This window comes from Mus caroli, unplaced genomic scaffold (genome assembly GCF_978045245.1).
Source record: "Mus caroli unplaced genomic scaffold, Mus_caroli_1 scaffold_2, whole genome shotgun sequence".
In the NCBI taxonomy this organism is placed as follows: domain Eukaryota; kingdom Metazoa; phylum Chordata; class Mammalia; order Rodentia; family Muridae; genus Mus; species Mus caroli.
Genome location: NW_028227257.1, coordinates 58730866 through 58748764, shown reverse-complemented (window position 1 = coordinate 58748764; position 17899 = coordinate 58730866). Strand labels below are relative to the sequence as shown.

Sequence of the window (17899 nt, the reverse complement as noted above, 5' to 3'; positions counted from 1 at the left end):
AAGATACTTGTGTCTGTCTTTGCGCATTGGGAGGTTGAGGGGGGAAGATGGCTACAGTTGGAGTGAGACTGAGCTACATGCCATTTTCCAGGCTACAGAGTGAAATCCTGTCTCAAACAGAAAAAGAAAAACTAATATTATGGAAACTTATTTTTAAATCTCTCTCTCTCTGCCTCTCCTCCCTTAGTGTCTATGTGTTTGAGTCCTCTTAACTAGTTATCAATGAATTAATATTTTTTATTCTTTAGGGTCAGTCTTGGCAAGTTGTGTTCCCCAGGAGTTTGTCCTCCTCTTCTAGGTTATTCAGTTTGTTGGTTATATAATTGTTGTTGGGTTCTCTGTGTGTATAGAACAGTGAATAGGAAAGGTACTGTTGTAGGGATGGTGATGCGGCTCAGTTGGTAGAGCACTTGCCTGATAAACAGGAGCTGCTGGCTTTGATTTGGTTTGATTCCCAGTGTGGTATATGCCTATAATCTCCTTACCTGGGAGGTGGAGGCAGGGGGATCAGAAGTTTAAGGTCATTTTGCTACACCAGTAAGTGTTTTTGGCTACTGAGCCATCTCTCCAGGTCCAGAAAAAGAGTACCATGCAGGCATCGGGAGTTATTTCTACACTGAGTTTTGCTTTTAATCTTCTCTCTGTGCTACTTTGAGTTATTTAACACATAAAAGTAAACACACTGGTTTTTTTTTTTTTTTTTTCTCTACTAGGCACAACACTATCACTGGGAGATGGCTAACGAGGTTCCAGGCTGTGTGGGACCCTAAACAAGAAGATTGCTTCATAGTTGGTAGCATGGACCACCCACGACGGGTGGAAGTCTTCCACGAGTCGGGAAAGAATGTGCATTCACTTTGGGGAGAATGTCTTGTATCTGTGTGTTCCCTCAGTGCTGTGCATCCTACACGATATATCCTGGCTGGAGGTAATTCCAGTGGCAAGTTACATGTTTTTATGCATCAAGAAACCTGAGTTATTGGATAGATTCAACAAATTGTTCAACTTGTTCTGTAGCTAGGGAACCTAGAGACTCAGCTTAGTGCATCTGTTTGGTCACGTGTTATAGTTAGTAAATATAACACTGCTTTCTCAGTGAGACCTCCACACAGAATGTAATATTAGCAAGGGAGGAACTTGAAGGCCATTTCTAGAGGATGAGGGAGAGACCTAGGGCAGAAACGGGTGTTTTCATGTACTTTTTGATTGTTTTGAGTTAGGATCTTGTATAGCACAGGCTAGCCTCAGACTCTGTAGCCAAGGATGACCTAGACCTCATGAGCCTCCTGCCCCGACCTCCTGAGTGCTAATATCTCAGGCATGTTCCAGAGCACTTGGCATCTTTCAACACCTTTAATTAGGCTGTATTTTGCAAAATTCTATCAAATTACAAAGCTTTCAGTGGTCGTTATTAATCTTTTGTGGCAGAATGAAACTATTTTGATGCAATAGTAATCTATAGATCTGTGACTTATTTATTTAGCTTGGGGTGAATAATTATTTCTCAACACTGGACTAGGTCCTGAAAGACCATCTAAGACTAATTATGAAACATTATTGAATCCCAGAGACTGTCACATGCTAGACAAGTATTCTACAGTTGACTCATACCCCACCTTTGAAACTTAAATGTTTGTTTTGCGTCATTCTTGAGACTGGATCTTGCTATGTAGCCCAGGTTAGCTTTGAACTTAGTCCTTCTGCCTCACTTTTCCAAGTGCTAGGACTATAGGTGTGTACTACCATGCCCAGCCAGAACTTAGTTTTATAAGCTAAGAACTTTTTTGGGGGGTCCTTGTATCTCAGCTCATTTTTTCTTGAAATCTCATGATATTCACTGGAGAACAGTTGGCTGCTTTGACTCTGGTCTGCTTGGAGCTCGCTCTGTCCCCTGCCTCTGGGCAGCTCCTGACATGGGCCAGGACAGCACTGTTTGACCTTGCACCATTATCCTGTTTTCTAGTGAGTACAGACTGGGCTCCAGATGAGGGGTTTGTAGCTTTTCACATGAAAATTTTAGAGTTTTGATATATTTAAAAACACAGAAATATAAGACTGTTTTTGTTTTAATCCCACATTATAGGGCTGCTTCATATTGTCTGTGGCAGGTGACTGTGATTTGCCCCATGCTGTAGTAAGGGTGTGGTTGTGCCAGCTGCAGACAGTTTCTGCAAATGCGTGACATTTGGAATTCTGGGAACTTTTCAGAGGTTATATAAATGCTAGAGCCCCCAGTAGACGGGGTGGGGTGTTGTTGGTTGTTCAGGGGGATTGGCTATGATTTGTCAAAGAAGCAGCAAAAGGAAAGAAATTATATTCAGGGATCTCCCCTCCCCCTATTTCTTTCCCTTCTACCTCTATCCTCCTCTCTCTGTTATCCAGTGTTGGGGAGAGTGGGGGTGGGGGAAGGGCTGGGCAGTGTGGATAACGGTTGGCAAAAAAAAATTCCACAAAGTAGTAAAGACCAGCTACAGTCCTAAGGTGGAATTTATTGAGTCCCAGTGTTGGGTGCCACTTCTATCCAGTCTAATTCTTTTTCCTTTTGTTTCTTCTTTGATCATGACTATTAACAAACAGTAACTAACCAACACTCCCCCCCCCCCAGCAGCCAATAACCACTAACAATCCTTCTTGGGGCCCCCACATTTATATACCCTCTGAAAAGTTCCCAGAATTCCAAATGACATGCAATTCAAGAAATTATCTATAGCTGGCAAAACCACGGCTCTGCTAGAGCACAATGCAAATCATAGTCAGCTGCTGTGGACATATCCCACACCTAGGATTAGAACAACATATTCTTATAGTTCTGTGTTTTGTTTTTTTTTTTTTTTTTTTAAAGAAACCAAAATTCTAGAATTCTTACTCCACCCTAGCACTTGAGAAGTAGAAGCAGGAGAATCAGAAGTTCAAGGCCAACCTCAGGTCATAGCAAATTCAAGGCCAATGTGGCTCACCTTCCCTTCTCCCCAGATTAAAAAAGCACACAAAGTAAAATTATGGTAGTTTTATTTTTTAGAGTACTTTAAAATAAAACTTAGCTTCATATGCATATATGTATATACGATATATGTTTATATATATTCTGCTGAATCAGTGGCCTGGTGTCACAGTGTACTCAACATTTTTCCATTGTTATTTGCCAAAGTTACTACTGAAGGATTTATAAATAAATAGCTTAAGCAGTATGTTTGGATTGTAAAAAGGAATACTCAATTATACGTCAGAGAAATAAAGTGATGTGGATTTTCCTTAAATGATGTCTTTGAGTAATCTTTATAATTAGAAATCTAGAGGCTCAGCAGTTAAGGGCACTACTTTTTCAAACGACCCAAATTGTATCCGCAGCAGCACCTACTGGGTGGCTCAGAACCCAGTGCAGCTCCAGTTCTCAGGGATGCAGTGCCGCCCTCTGGTCTCTGCAGGTCTTGCATACACATGGTATGCAAGCATACATGCAAGCAGAACACTCATAACACATAAGATTAACACAAAGGTTAAAAAAAAAATATCTAAGTTTAGTGTGGTGTCACAGGACTTTAATCCTATCACTTGGGCAGTCTGGTCTACCTAGTGAATTCTAGGCCAGCCAGGGAGACCTCTAAAAACAAAGTGTGTGGCAGAGGCTTAGCTTTAATAATCATGGATATTTGTAAGGAAATGGTAGTTCTGTTTCATAGCTGACAAAGTTTATTTTATTTTTATTCTATGTCCACTGCATGTGTGTGTGTGCCCAGGAAGTCAGAGGGTGTCATATCCTCTGGAGCTAAGTCCTAGCCAGTTGCAAGCCACCATGTGGGTGCTGGGATCTGAATCTGGGTCCTCTCCGAGTACTGAGCCATCCTTCTCTCTGTGTATTGTTAACTTGATAAAGTGAAACCAGTTACAAGGTTTTTTTATTTTGTTTTTGTTTTTTTTAAAAAAGACCCATTCTCTTACGGTATTTAAATATTTATTGAATTTAAAAATAATCTTCATGGCACCAATGATTTTATGCTAACTACATACTACATATGTAGAAAAGAGTACATTGCTTTGAAGGAAAACGTAACTTAGATTTGGCACACGAAAGGTTAACAGGTGTATACTTTTAAATGAAACTAAGAAATTCACATTTGTAGGTAGTTTATCCTCTACTGCTTAAAGATGCAGTCCACTATTCAGTAAGTATTTCCTCTGATCAATAATGCTAGGCAGATCTGCTTTTCTACAGTGGGATCAATAATTCTGAGAGGAAAGAAGAGACACAGAACATGGCAAAACCAGACTGAAAACAGAAACTTTTGTAATGATGGGGAAATGATGAAAAACACTAGTCACCAGTAAAGGGGGTTTGTTACTGAACTATTGAAAACTATTTGGAAACCAAATCGAAGGGAGCCTTTTCTGTCCTTATTTTCTGGGCTAAGCCTTGAGGGAGAAAATGACCTGAAGGTTCTGGGTCAGATGTTGGAAATGGCACGGATCGCAGCACTGTTAGGACTCTAGACACAAGAAACACACCAGGCAATGGCAGGCTGCCTCTCTCGAGGCTATGAAAGGTCAGAGGCGAGACTACCACTCACTGCATAGACGCTGTGTTCTACAGACTGAGGTAGGAGCACCACGCTAGAAGGCAATCTGCTATGTTGCATAAGAATAGAAATCCCATTTCACACAGCCCTATTTCCCAGTAGCCTTTGCTGTCAGTCCTGTGCTGAGTACACACCTTGGTTATGCAGTTGACAAGCGGCAGTGGCTCATTGCTTTTAAGTGACCTCTGGTCTTTACTAGGATCCCCTCAGTTTGTCTTGTCATGTGGTAAATGTTTTAGATCTCACACACAAATTGTTGCTGGTACGGAAATGATCGGATAGGCCTGGACCCGTTCTTAAGTGTCACCGCTGTTCACAGTGGCAGTACTTCTTGATCTTGGTAGCAGATGACACACATCACTGCTGGTTGGTTGTTGGAGCACCCCACCAAGCCCCCATTGGGAAATGGTTCTGGGTATCTTACACAAAACAGCAATGGAAGCTGGCCCTGTGTAGACCAGGGTTTGCATCGTACTGCTGGGGACCAGTCTCTCAGCATATTGCAGCTTTAGGTTTGTTTTTAGGGAGTGGGAAGCCAGTGGTCTCAGACATCTCATGTATCCCAGACTGGCCTTAACTCACTATGTGGCTGAGGATTGCCTTAAACTTCTGATCTTCCTTTTTCCCTGCTGAATGCTGGGACCACGGGTATATGCTACCACACCTGGTTTTGTGTATTGTTCGAAGTCAAATCCAGGGCCTTATACATGTTAGAAAAAATACTTTACCCTCTGAGCTACACATCCTCAGCCCTATGTTTTTATAAAATTTTCTCAGAGCAAGCCATGTTCTTCTATGCATGCATTATCAGAGGCGTGCTAGGGTGGCAGAGCATGGTCCACAAAATCAAAATTTTATTAAAAGAGGTTTGTTGACCTCTGGTCTAGATAAGGATGTCATCTTTCTTTAAAATTATGTAAATGCCCTCCCAGCATCTTCAAAACCCCATTTGTTTGTTTTTGGGTGTTGTTGCTTTTAATGGCTGTCATATTCTGAATGTGGACATGGTTTTACCCCAGGCAACAAATAAGGGAAGCTCAAATATTCTACCCGCCCAATCTGTTCTGCATTTGGGGCTGCTCTGCTCCACTGTTCTCTGGTCCCAGGAGTGGGCCCCTTGGGCCTCAGATGACTTAGTGGTCTCCCTGAGATGAAAACATGCTCTTGTGTGTTATTGGTGGTAAGAGGTGTAGAGGCTTGGGGACTGCTGCTCGTGTGTGTGTGTGTGTGTGTGTGTGTGTGTACACGTATGCTGCTGTGAGGGACGATGCTAAGTGCTCTTTGACCTTGTTTCCAGGAGCAGGGGTTGACCCTAAGGGTGGCATTCCTATAGTAAGTGCTGGTCTCTGCCACGGTCAAATTCTGTCACCTGTAGGCATTGCTTAGAGGTCCTGCTTAGTGCTTCCTGGTCCCTTCCAAGGCCGCTGCTCCTTCCCGATGCCTTCCTCAGATCTGTCTCTCTCTCTCGCATCTTTTGATTCATAAAGTGAAAACAAAATAGGAATAGATAGGAAAATAACATTTTGCTGTTAAAATAGAGCTTGAAATAGTCTTTTTTTTGTGTGTGGGGGGAGGGGCACACTGTACAAGACAAGCACAGCTTCCTGCAGCTCTGCAGGCTCTCGTGTGACTCAGCACAGGTCTCTGGTAACTGTGCAGTGGGACATCTCTGACAGCACACTCTGGCACCACTTTGACACCCCAGAAGCACTAAAAGTCTTGAGGTTCTTCAGAAAGAAAAGCAAAACATTAAATACAACTCAGGTGTCCACTAGGCTCTAGTCTAAGGGGACAGACTTACCCCACCCCTTCCACTGCTGCTGCTGTAGCTGTGGTCCCTTCAGATGCACTCTCTGCTCAGATTTGAAAACAAAACAAAACAAAAGGGAAAGAAAATCCAACTCAGCTATCGTAAGAAGCAACTTTCTATTTAATCATTCTGCACCGTTTACTTTGTTAAACCTTTCTGTCTGGCGAGGAAGCCATTCCTGCCTGCCCACAGCCCTGGCCTGCCCTGCTGGGTCTCCCGGAACCCACTGGCACCAGTGAGAAAATTGCAGGGTACAGAGGACAACAGTCTGAGTCTTCAGCTAGTGTCCCATCTACTGGGTGACACTACTGCAGCCATCAGTCTAGTAAAATAAGTGACTTTTATTTAGATACTTTCAAAATAATACACATCTATGAAAAACTAAAAGTTCACACCCCAAAATGATCCTGCATATTGAAGGATGAGAAACATTTGAGTTGCTGAGCCTTTCTCGGAAGAGCCTCTGAAGAAATGGAATGTTCCCGGTTTACAGAGCATTAGCCTATATCCCTTTCTTCTGCTGGGAAAGAACCCTGCTAGGCTCAGTGGACTTTGAGTCATGAGAGGACTTGGTGTGTGTGCCGATGTGTGTGCCGATGGTTCCGCCATGGGTCCCATTGCTGGGAATGGGTAGCCGGGTTCCTTGGTCCACCCGGCTAGTTATTGGGAGGAGTCATGCCTTCTCAGGTGTCAATGAGCAGGCTCACCACTGAGCGGATTTTGCAGGCAAACCATCGCCTGAGGGGACAAAAGTATTGATAGTGGAATTGTTCAAACTCTGGGGTCTGGCGGATATCTCGGAAAAAAGCAACGTCAAGGTCAGACTCGGTAAGGACGATCAGGAGGAGGAGCAAAACAAAGAGGAGTCCCATGGTCACAAGGAGCAAACGGAGAACACTTAAAACAAACTTATTCACCTGTTCTTGCTCTGACCCGCCGTGCCCCTGACACAGGGCCCTCAGCTCTCCTCCCAGGGCCTCCGCCTCTGTCGCAGTCGGGGTGCTGGCCTCCGACTCCTTCTCCTCCTCAATGCTGCACGTGGCCCCGTTGATCTGCCGGGAGAGCAGCATCAGCTCCAGGCTGTGCTCGGCTACAGGGGTGGGCAGCACACTGTCTGCAGGGCTGTAGGCCTCATCCGCTATCACAGCGACACGTTCATTGCTGTCTGCCCGGCTGCTTCTCACGTGAGGCAGGAAGGTGTCCCCATGGGAAGAGGACCGCACTGGTGTGGAATGGGCACTGTCTCGTAGCGACTCAAGGCCTGGAAAGGCGAAAAGCACAGGAATTAGCTTTCCAGGTCACAACATTCTTTCCTATCCAGTGGCGTCGGGTCAGGTCCTTAGGTGGCTGCGTATGCTCCACGGTACAGCAGCAGTAGCTGTGGACTCCATATGCAGACATCAAGAACAAGGCAAAAGAAGTACCCAGTGGACATTTTTAAAAAAATGTTTAAAGTTTTCATTTGTGTCTTTCAACAACTACATACAGTGGAGGGGGTGAATAGTTAGAAAAGTCATGTGGCTCAAGGCAGAACTGTGGATGGAATCCAAGCCTGTGACTCACAGTGGGGTCTATGGGATGCAGGGCACATTAAGTCTGCAGCCTGTACTGCCTTGGGACTCAGGCACCCAAGAATTTGGGATTAAGAGCCGTTGCCCCAGAACTCTGGATGCTTTGGTTTCTCTGTATTTCCTGATGCTCTTCCTGATGCAGCCGCTGGCATGCATGACAGGAATACTTTCTGCCTCACTGATGAAACAGAACTCTTTAAGCCCTGTCTGTGGCCTGATCCTGGCCTCTGCCCTACTTCCTTTCTTCTAGAAGGCACATGACACCCTCTAAAAGGCCTGTCCCCTCACATGGACATCTATGACAGCCAGATCTCCCAAGTATGACCAGCTTTGGTGCCAGCAGCCACTTCAGTACAAAATATCTTGGCTTGTGATTAATCCCTAAGCTGGCTGAGGAAGGAGAGTGAGGCTGACATCAAGACAGCGAATCAGAAGCCGTGGCACCTACTAAGCTGTCCGTGAGCTCAGCAGACAGGAGAATGGGCGGACAGGCATTTCTAGTAGAATGCCTGACCACCACAGTTGTTCCCCAAGCATGTTAATGTTTTGTCCTCTCAACAGAAGACTGCTGTAAGGTCATTCCGTATCAGGCCAGTCCTGAACAAGAAAATGTAGCCAGCACCCTCCCCATTTCTCCACCCTCTCCCTTTTCCCTCCCTCCCTCCATCTCAAAACCTTTTTATGGATCCATTTTTATCTCTTGTTGTATATGAAATGTATCTCATTCAAAATGTTATGTATTCTTAAATTACCCAGAAAAATTACCATAAACCTTTAGTATTGATTATGGAGTAACATCCCACTTTAAACAGTTTGTCTTGTATTTTAAATGAAATACATGGCTTTGGTTTTTTTTTTTTTGTAAGTTATCATTTAGAAGATTAGGTTCCATTATGGCATTTCTGAACAACCTCTTGCTGCCCCTCCCCCATCCTGCTCCCCTAAACTGCCCCACCCCAGTACACCCTTTTTGTTGCCCTTCCCCCACCCTGCTCCCCTGCTCCCTGAACTGCCCACCCCAGCACCCTTTTGTGCAATTTCATAGCACACTGTAGTCTCTTTTCTCAAAATGGCTCATTTGTTTTTCAAAGGTGCCATCTCTTGAGTCCTGCTTTGGCTTTAACTCACTGAGTAGTCAAAGATGACATTGAACTCCGATCCTCCTGCCGTCAGCAAACACTGGGAATACAGATGTATGCAACCAAGCTTTATCAAACTCAGAGCCTCGTGCATGTTACCCAAGCATTCTCCCAACTGAGCGACATTCCTAACCCCTCATCACCCCGTGGTCTCCTTTCTGGTTTTAGGACCTATACCTACTCTCACATATGTCGAGATTAAAAGGTAGTATCTGCATGGGAGAAAACACGTAGTATTTGTCTTGAGTCTGAGTGACCTCCCTTAATGCTGTCCAGATATGTCCATCTTCTACAAGTTTTCATATTTCAGAAGATTCATCTGCTATAGGAACCACTTCACCCTGCCCCTCCTCAGACCCATTAGTCTCGGGGCGCTGGGGCAAAGTGGCACAGGTGTATTTACCTTTGAGGTGATCTAGCTGATGCCTCTGTCCAGAAGTGGCTCCCAGTGGGCCAGGGGGGACAGTTGTTAGGACCCTACACTGAAGCCGGGGTCCCATCCTCAGGATGCGGACGCTTAGGGGCCGAAGGCAGTGGTTAGTCAGCCGGAGCTGGACACGGACTCTGGTCTGAATCTTAATTAGACTCTTTCCCATGGCAGGCCAGGACGGCAGTTCCTTCTTCAAGGGACACCAGCCAGGCCCGGGAGGTAAGGAGAGGAAATAGCCAGGTAGGTTCTAAGAATCTCCCCCACCCAGGCCTTGGCAGCCCCCTAGCAGTGCCCTCCACCTGGACAGAGTGCTGACTCCAGAGCCTTATGTCAGGCTGAGCTGTAAGGAGGGAGAAGCGTGGAGAGCAGAGGCTATCCTTATCAGGGGACTGGAATAGGCCAGAAGTGCTTACATCCATAAAAAGCAATGCTTGCCAGCCTGCAGCTCATTCCCCGAGGCTCTGCGTGGCGGCTCTCAGAGGGAAGGGGAAAGGCCATGGACCAACTACAACTGTCCCAGAAAGTAGGCTCTGAAGCCACAGGCAGGCTTTATCTAGGCCGTGTGCACTGAAGTCACACAGGAACTGAGGAAGAAGTGGCTCCAGGGCTGGGAGTGAGCTGTGTCTGTCCATGTCTGACTGTCCCACAACCCTCTTGGCTGAGCTCCACATTCTGTCCATAGACGCAGTGGGTAAAGGAAACTGACATTCCCCAGTGTCCTCTGGGCCTCCACGACAAGACTGTGTTTAAAGTGTCCCTGTTTGTGGGGACTTTGTGCTTCATTCAAACTGTAATACTGTGTTGTTGTTGTTGTTTTTGTATCCCCCCTCCCCTATTTTTAGAAAGCAAATGAAGCCTTTCTAGAGAAGTCAGAAGGATTCTGTGATGTGCCTTCAAATGAGCTGACTTCACAGCCAAAAGTGTGTTCTTTGGGGTTTCGTTTGTGCCTTTTGAAGACCCTGGTTCCATCCCTCATGGCTCCTCCCTACAGTCAGCACTTCACAGTTGCAAAGGGCCAGGCGGGAGGGCTTCTTTTTTTTGTTTGTTTGTTTGTTTTGTTTTTTTTCAAGACAGGGTTTCTCTGTGTAGCCCTGACTGTCCTGGAACTCACTTTGTAGACCAGGCTGGCCTTGAACTCAGAAATCCTCCTGCCTCTGCCTCTCAAGTGCTGGGATTAAAGGCATGCGCCACCACTGCCTAGCAGGGCTTCTCTTTAAAGTGCTGTACCTCACACTCAATCTCAGGATTGGGAAGCTGAGGTGGGAGGACTGCCCATGCTACAGCGTGAAGCTTTGCCACCCTCACCCTCACCAAAAGCACTGCATGTGCATTAGCATCCTTGCCAGTTGCTGAGCAGGCAGAGAGGGGCTCCTTTTTACAAATGAAGCAACCACCGGCCTTGGTGGTATCTGCCTATCCAGGTTTTTGGAGTTCTGTGTCAGCCATAAGTGAATAATACGAACCCGAGACCCTCCCACAGAGTGATACTCATCCTTACCTGAGCTTTATCCTTACCTGAGCCTTTAACTCCTGCCTCAGCTTCCCTGCCTCCACATCATTGCTAGGACTAAACACTCCGCTGTGTCCCCACCTTTGTATAGAACCTCTACCTCCCACTGGGCTCTTACCTAAGAGACTGCTGTTATCTCTAAAGCAAATAGGATTTTTTTCGAGTCTCTGGTCTGAGTGAGAATGTCTCCCACAGTCTTGGGTGTTTGAACACTTGGGGCCCAGTTGGCAGTGCTGAGGTGGTTTAGGATCTAGAAGAAGTACGCCACTTGGGCTTCACTTCACTTCAAGCTCTCTCTCTACCTTGTGCTCATCTGAAGATGCTAACACTCAGCTTCCTGTTCCACTGCTAAGGCGGCTACTTGCTGCCCTGCCTCTCTGCTATGATATACTTTGTGTTTTCAAGACAGGGTTTCTCTGTAACTCTTGCTGTCCTGGAATTCACTCTGTAGACGCTGGCCTCGAACTCAGAGATCAGCCTGCCTCAGCCTACAAGTACTGGGATTAAAGGCCTGTGCCTAGCTCAAAATAAACTTTCCTACATACATTGTCTTGGTCCTGGAATTGTATCACAGTGGCAGAAAGTAACTAATACAGTCCCTGGGGAGGAACTTAGCCTCCTTACAGTGCGCGGACACCAGCGTCATTTCCAGGAGCGCACACTCACCTTCCATGATAGAGATGTGCACAGCTCTTCTTCGTGTCCTGGGGACGCTGCTCAGTCGTGGGCCATGGGTTATAGAAGGACAGCTGCGGCTAGGGACCATCCCTGCTCTGAGATAAAACGGAGAGAGAACCACTCAGTGCACAGAGAGGGGTGCCTAAATATTTAACAAATTCTCTTAACCGTTGGTCCCCAAGTCTCAGAGATTCTGTGTTAGATTCCTTCACTGCTTTTCCCTGGACACCCAGCCTTTCTGCAGTGTGTCTTGGAGGGCAGACAGGACTGGTAGGCAATAGAGCCCTAGAATGAGACAAGCTCCTAAAATGTCTGAAAATGGTACCGGCACTTTCCCTAGTTCCTATAGGCTGCTTAGGAGAGGCTGTGTTGAAGGGAAGGTAGTAATTTCCTATTTCCAGAAGTACAGGCTGGTGGGCAAATAAATCCTAGATTTCTTAGCCAGTCTGTGTGAGTCTACTGGGCTTGGGGGAGGCAGGCTTCTAGAAATGCATGATTTATAGACATACATGACATGGGTCCTGAGGTCATTTGAGGCTTTCTGTAATGAACAGCCAAGTGTCTTCAGATTGCCACGTCTTTAGAACTGCAGCTCAGCTCAGATGCACTGTCTGCTGTGCCTTGTCTTTCCTTATGCTGTTACAGGTTGTATGCGGCTCCTGAGTCCCAGCTGACTTGGGTCCCTTCACTCTTCTGCCCTCTGCCTCCTCTGTTGCATCTGTTTGGCCAGAAGCTTCATGGGGCTTGGCTTGCTGGCTCTTTTGAGCTTCTGGAATCTGAGTTAGAGTGGGTTGGGAAGTACCTGACAGCCTACCTACCTGTGTATTTCTGGGATCTGAGTTGGAATTGGTTTGGAAGTGCCCCACAGCCTACCTACCTGTGTGGTTGGGAAGTGCCCAACCGACAGCCTACCTACCTGTGTATTTCTGGCGGCTCCCGTTTGATCTTGGCACTTGACTCCATGACTTCCTTTGCGACCCGGCCACTGCCAAGTGGTAAAATAAAAACAAACAGCAAGAAAGGCAGTAATGAGGACCAGGCTCCAAGATTGCAGGTGTGCGGACTGAGTCAAGAAATAGCCTCTGGCCCATCCATCTCCCAAGGCTTCAGTCTCTGTGGAAAGCTTTCTCGCTGGGGCAGAGTTCTGGCACATCACAGTGGCTTAACTAAGCTCTTCTTTGCTAGAGTCTCTGGGACCCTCTCCCCTCCACCCCCCTTTTTGAGAAAGGATCTCATTATGTAGTCTTGGCTGTCCTGGAGCTCACTGTATAGACCAGGCTGGCCTCGAACTCATAGAGATCTGCCTGCCTCTGTCTCTGCTGGGATTAAAGACGTCACCACCCATGCCTAGTTCCATTCTTAATTGGTTTCCTCCAGTTTCTATGAATCACCAGGAAAAAAATCCAAAAGGTCTCAGAGAGGGGACACACAGAGAACTTTCACAGTTCTTGGTTTGCTCCTGCTACTGTGATGGCTGACTCCCAGATAATGTTACAGTTAGAAATGGCAGGTTTGTGAAAGAGACCCCCTAGTCATGACATTAAAAAGCTCCAGCTCAGCTCATACTACACCTTCCCAGCCCCGGGAGGCTCTGAGGCATTCGACATCCCAAGCTATGCTTTGTTTTAATTACTGTGCTTAAAAGATCTATAAAACAAAAATTCCTCTAACCTGTCAGCCCCAGCTGCCCAAGGCTGGAAGGCTGGGGGCCGTTCATATAATCTAACAGCCACTCCAGTAATTTTACTTCCGTAAACAAGCTCGGTTGCCCCAAGTACACCGAGTGTGCTTGATCACATGTGTGCAGGAGGCACACAGGGAGCATGCAGTCTTGTGAGGTCTGCCTTTATAAGCCCCTGTCTAATGGAATGTGGCACCATGCTCTGGGAATCCCGGGTATGGACCTGGCTAATGTTCATCATCCTGGCCAGTATTTAATAAAACTTGCTTCAAATATGGCTCAAAAATTGTGGTAGTGGTCTTCTCACTTGATGAGGTAAACACTGTGAGGGAAGAGACCTACAGACAGAAAACTGGAGAGGATGCAGGTAAAGGGCCCAGGAATTGGGAGGAAACGCCAGGCCCTGCCGTGAGCTCTGGGTTTTCTGTTCTCTAGGCACAGCATGTTCTCTAGAGAAGGGTCTGGAAGGATCTGGAAGGATCTGGAATGGCTACTTACTGTCACTATTTACCTGTATCGGAACCGGCTCCCCTTAAAGAACAAATTGCTGCTGGACACTGTGCGGACTTGGCTTGACTTTTCCAGCCTGTGGCAAAGCAAAGTTCGGGGTGACAGGTAGCCCAAACCACTGCGCAGGTTAATGGAGGGTGGGTAGTGTGGCCTGCAGAGGCTACTTTAGACTTCCTTTCAGGTTCAAGAGAAAGCCCTTGGCTATCAAAAGATAGCCCTTGGCTATCTGTGCAGGAGTGCTGCCCACCAGGAGGAAGACTCAGCCACTGAGTGGCCACACACGGGTTTGGAAACAAGTATTTGTTCTCAGGAAGGAAAACAGGTCCCGAGAAAAGAGAAAGAGGGATGACAATTGCTTTCTTTTGATGACGCATTCTTTCTTCTGGCAGAAAGAATGGGGTTGCTTCTGAACTCCCAGGGCAAGGAGAACCTTGCAGACTTTCCTCTGTCTACTTCCCGGGCTGCACCTAAGCCTCACGAACAGGAGTTTGTCTCTCAGACTTGCTTCTCGCTAGGCTCACCCAACTCACTAAAGGTAGGCCTGGTCCTCACAGGTGAGGGCAAGACAGTAGCCAAAGAAAACTGCTTTCGTGCCTTTCTCAACAGCAGCCTGCTAAAGCCTCTTCCGAAAGTGTTCCCTTCAGCAGGCAGCCCACACAGCCCGGAATACACACTGCTCACCCAGCTCACCCTGGTGCACAGTGCGTAGCAGAGACTGAGAATGCCTTCCTGAGACACAGCTCGGGGACTGTTCTGTGTTCTGCTGACTGCAGTCAGCTCTTTCCCCAAACTCCTTCATGATAGTAGAGCTATCACCCATGCTGGCTTATCACAGTATTTGGTGATAGCAAGGATCACCTTCACTGGAATATATCACACTATTTGGCGTTGTCTTTTTTTTTTTTTTTTTTTTTTTGGACACAGGGTCCCATGTAGCCCAGGCTATCCTGCAACTCAGTTTATAGCTGAGGATGACCTTTAACTGATTCTTATGCCTCCAGCTCCTGAAAGCTGGGATTACGGGCATTTGTTACTGTGCCCTGTTTGTGCAATGCAGAGCATTGAACTCCTGCAAATGAGCTGCCTTTGCAGCCCCCAGCACATCTATTAACATGCGAATCCTAATGTTTTGTTCTTAAAGCAAAGCCAAGGAGTTTTCTTGGTGTCACCTCAGCCTCTCGTTGGTCCATTTCTTTGTGCACATTCACATTTCAGAGAAAAGTGGGTGCTGAAGTCCCCGACTCCTCCAAACTCTCTGGCCAGCAGAGTTATCTCTGGCTCAGACCTGGCTTCTCAGTAGTGGGCCAAGTGGCCACCATCTCTAGCTCGCCTACCCTAGGCTCCCAGGCACTCGGCTCTGAGCTACCCACCAGGAGGGAGACCCCAAGATCTACCCAAGGCTGAGGTCTGAGGTCAGGATGCTGCTCTGGGTTATGTGGGGTCTTTCATGGAACTCCTGACTTCCAGGCCTTCCAGGGTCCCACAGAGGCAGTGATTCAAATTAAGACACCCACTGGGCTTTCCTGCCACAACACCAGAATCACTCGGCTGGTTTCCTGTTTCTCTGGGTTGGCCTGCCTATCCTCTGGAGGCAGCTTTGAGTCCCCATCACGTGTCCACTCACTTGTAGAAGGCTTGGTTCTCAATTCCACATTTCCAGAGGTGCTTGCAGGCTTCTGGGGTTGGGGCAAAATATGTGAGAATAATCTTTTTTTCCTGCAAAAAATTCCACAGAGAAACAGCTGAGGTGGGTGGAAAAGCCTGGGACCCTGTGTCCTGGGATATGGGAGGCCCTCCAGCAGCTGGGTCGCTAGAAGAGGGGTTCACAACAGTTTACCACCTCACACCTGGCAAGTCTAACAGCTCTTGGTGAGAAGCAGAAAGACCGACCATCCACCTGGTGTTCTCTGCTGGGGAGAGAACCTCATTTGACTATTTCCTGGAGGCCATTCTCCGGGTGGATCCGCTGGGTGCTACCAGCATAGCCAGGCCTTCCTCCCACATACCTCCGCCTTAGCCTCAGCCTAGGAGGCAGTTATCGTCCTCTGGACTCCTTACTCTTGGCTCCAACTATGAGGGATTGTCACAGTGCCCTAGCCCTCCCTGAAGAGAAGGAAGCCAGCACTCACCTCTTTCTGACTTACATATAAATAGAAAGTCTTTCCTTCAAATTTCAGCTTGGTCACCTCATTCCTAGAAGCACAAAGAGAGTGCCTGTCCGTCACCTGGCTGCAGGCGGCTTGTGCACAGTAATGTAGATGCACAGCCCACCCGACTGGAAGGGGCTCCAGGCACAGACACAGTTTTAGCCAAAATTAGAACTGAAGAACAAGACAGTAGCGCAGTGGCCTTGGAGAACAGTCATTGAGACAGTTCGGCCCACAGTTTTTCAGTCAATCACACTGTAATATTGGGGTGAGAGGAGGATTTTTTCGGGCTCATCAACAGTGGCTAGAAAAGGGCAACATTTGCACGGAACGTGAGTGCAGGAGGAGGGCACCGTTGCCAGATTTGATTCATAGCACAGGTAAGTTATCTGATGGGACTGTCGAATAGAAGATGCCACAGGCAGCTGATGAGGCCAAAGTTGAAGATCACAGCAAATAATGAAATACAACGCATCCAGGTGCGGAGGGTGCTGAGTCTTTCAGGTGACTGTGCCACTGGATGGAAAATGCAGTTTAATGCAGACAAATGTCAAACGATCTCAGGGAAGGGTGGGGCAACATACCAAAGAGAGAGAACAGATTACATGGAACAGTCATGCAGGGTACTGACCAGGAAAGGGGCTTAGGGGTTATTGTAGAAAAATCCTTGAAGCCACCAGCCCAGTGAATGGCTGCAGTAAAAGAGGCAAACAGGATACTGGGGTACGTCACCCGTGGGACAGACACAAATCAGAAGAAGTGACATGGTTACTGTACATGGCACGGCCTAGACCTCACCTCCACAAACTGCTTTCAGCCTTGGTTACATTTACAGAGTCGGGGAACTACCTGGGACCAATTTGGATGTCCCTGAGAGCCACCAGGCCTCCCATCAGCCAGCCCTGTGTGCCCAATCAGGGCCCGACCCCCACGGGAGTTTTTATTTTCTGCCTGAGACCCCTAAGGAGGTCTGGTCACGCACATCTGCCATCTGGAGGCATCCTGTCACCTCTAGGGAGGTTCCCTCACTACCCCAGTAAGTGGTAAGAAGGCTCTATCACCAGGTACCTGGTTTATGGTTGGACAACATCAGGGCAGGGGGATGTGACTTGCTCTCACTAAGAAGTCATGGCTGGGTCAGAGTGACATGTTACAACTTCCCAGTGCAGGTTTAGAACTCATGCAAGCTTCTTGGTGTCTCTGTCGCTTTTGGCCAACCAACCATCAATCTTACACTCAGGTAGAATTACAACAAACATACAAGTGTGGAGGGTAGTTTTCCTTTTTTTGCCTTTCTGAGATGAGGTCTTACTGTGTGGCCCTGGTTGTCCTGGAACTCACTGTGTAGACCAGGCTGGCCTTGACACGTAGGTGATTTCCCTGCCTCTGACTCCTGAGTCTGAGATTTCAGGTGAGAGCCATCACACCTGGACTATGAGTTGGTTTTTCCTGTTGAATGTGAAGTTGGGTTTATACCTATGATTCTGAAGTTGAGACAGTAGGAAGGTTTTCGGGGAGAGAGGGTCATGGGAGAACAAAACGTGGGGGGAGGCAGGGATAACTCAGGGGCTGGAAGTGTCTGTTACAGGGATGACCTGGTTTCTAGACATATGACAATCGCTCTGTCAAGGGTGCAACCCTTTCAAGGAACACCAGACAGCACCAGGCAGCAGATGCCCTGCGCAAGGAGAACTGTGGCCCAATCCCAGTCAGCCGTCTCAAAAGTGCTTTGCTGGCTAGAAGACAGGAAACCCTTACATTGTCACACAGAAAGTACCGAGACAGAAGCCAACTTTGGGGGATCACAGGTGTGTTGGATACTCCATGATCCCAACTGCCTTGTGAATGG

At 47.3% G+C, this 17899-nt stretch overlaps 2 protein-coding genes across 8 annotated transcripts in view; one reads left to right on the top strand and one right to left on the bottom strand.

Moving 5' to 3' along the window:
• Positions 1–3240, top strand: part of Wdr76 (WD repeat domain 76) — a 33427-nt gene extending 30187 nt beyond the window's left edge. For both annotated transcript variants that reach the window (XM_085834513.1, XM_085834512.1), the window contains exon 13: positions 714–3240. In XM_085834513.1, coding sequence (XP_085690639.1) covers positions 714–975 — 262 coding nt within the window. In that variant the 3' untranslated portion in view covers positions 976–3240. The remainder of the gene's footprint in view (positions 1–713) is intronic.
• A 2101-nt stretch (positions 3241–5341) lies between these two features.
• Frmd5 (FERM domain containing 5) overlaps positions 5342–17899 on the bottom strand; it is a 256974-nt gene continuing 244416 nt past the window's right edge. Inside the window, exons 9-16 of one of the 6 annotated variants that reach the window (XM_029473837.2) lie at positions 16033–16096; positions 15528–15619; positions 13905–13979; positions 12629–12697; positions 11701–11807; positions 7302–7645; positions 6376–6427; positions 5342–6301 (exon numbers count right to left, since the gene is read on the bottom strand). In XM_029473837.2, the coding sequence (XP_029329697.1) occupies positions 6285–6301; positions 6376–6427; positions 7302–7645; positions 11701–11807; positions 12629–12697; positions 13905–13979; positions 15528–15619; positions 16033–16096 (820 nt within the window). In that variant the 3' untranslated portion in view covers positions 5342–6284. Of the gene's footprint in view, positions 7646–11700; positions 11808–12628; positions 12698–13904; positions 13980–15527; positions 15620–16032; positions 16097–16681; positions 16769–17899 lie in introns of all 6 variants that reach the window. The other 5 variants (XM_085834515.1, XM_021155309.3, XM_085834516.1 and 2 more) reach the window with 5 other exon arrangements.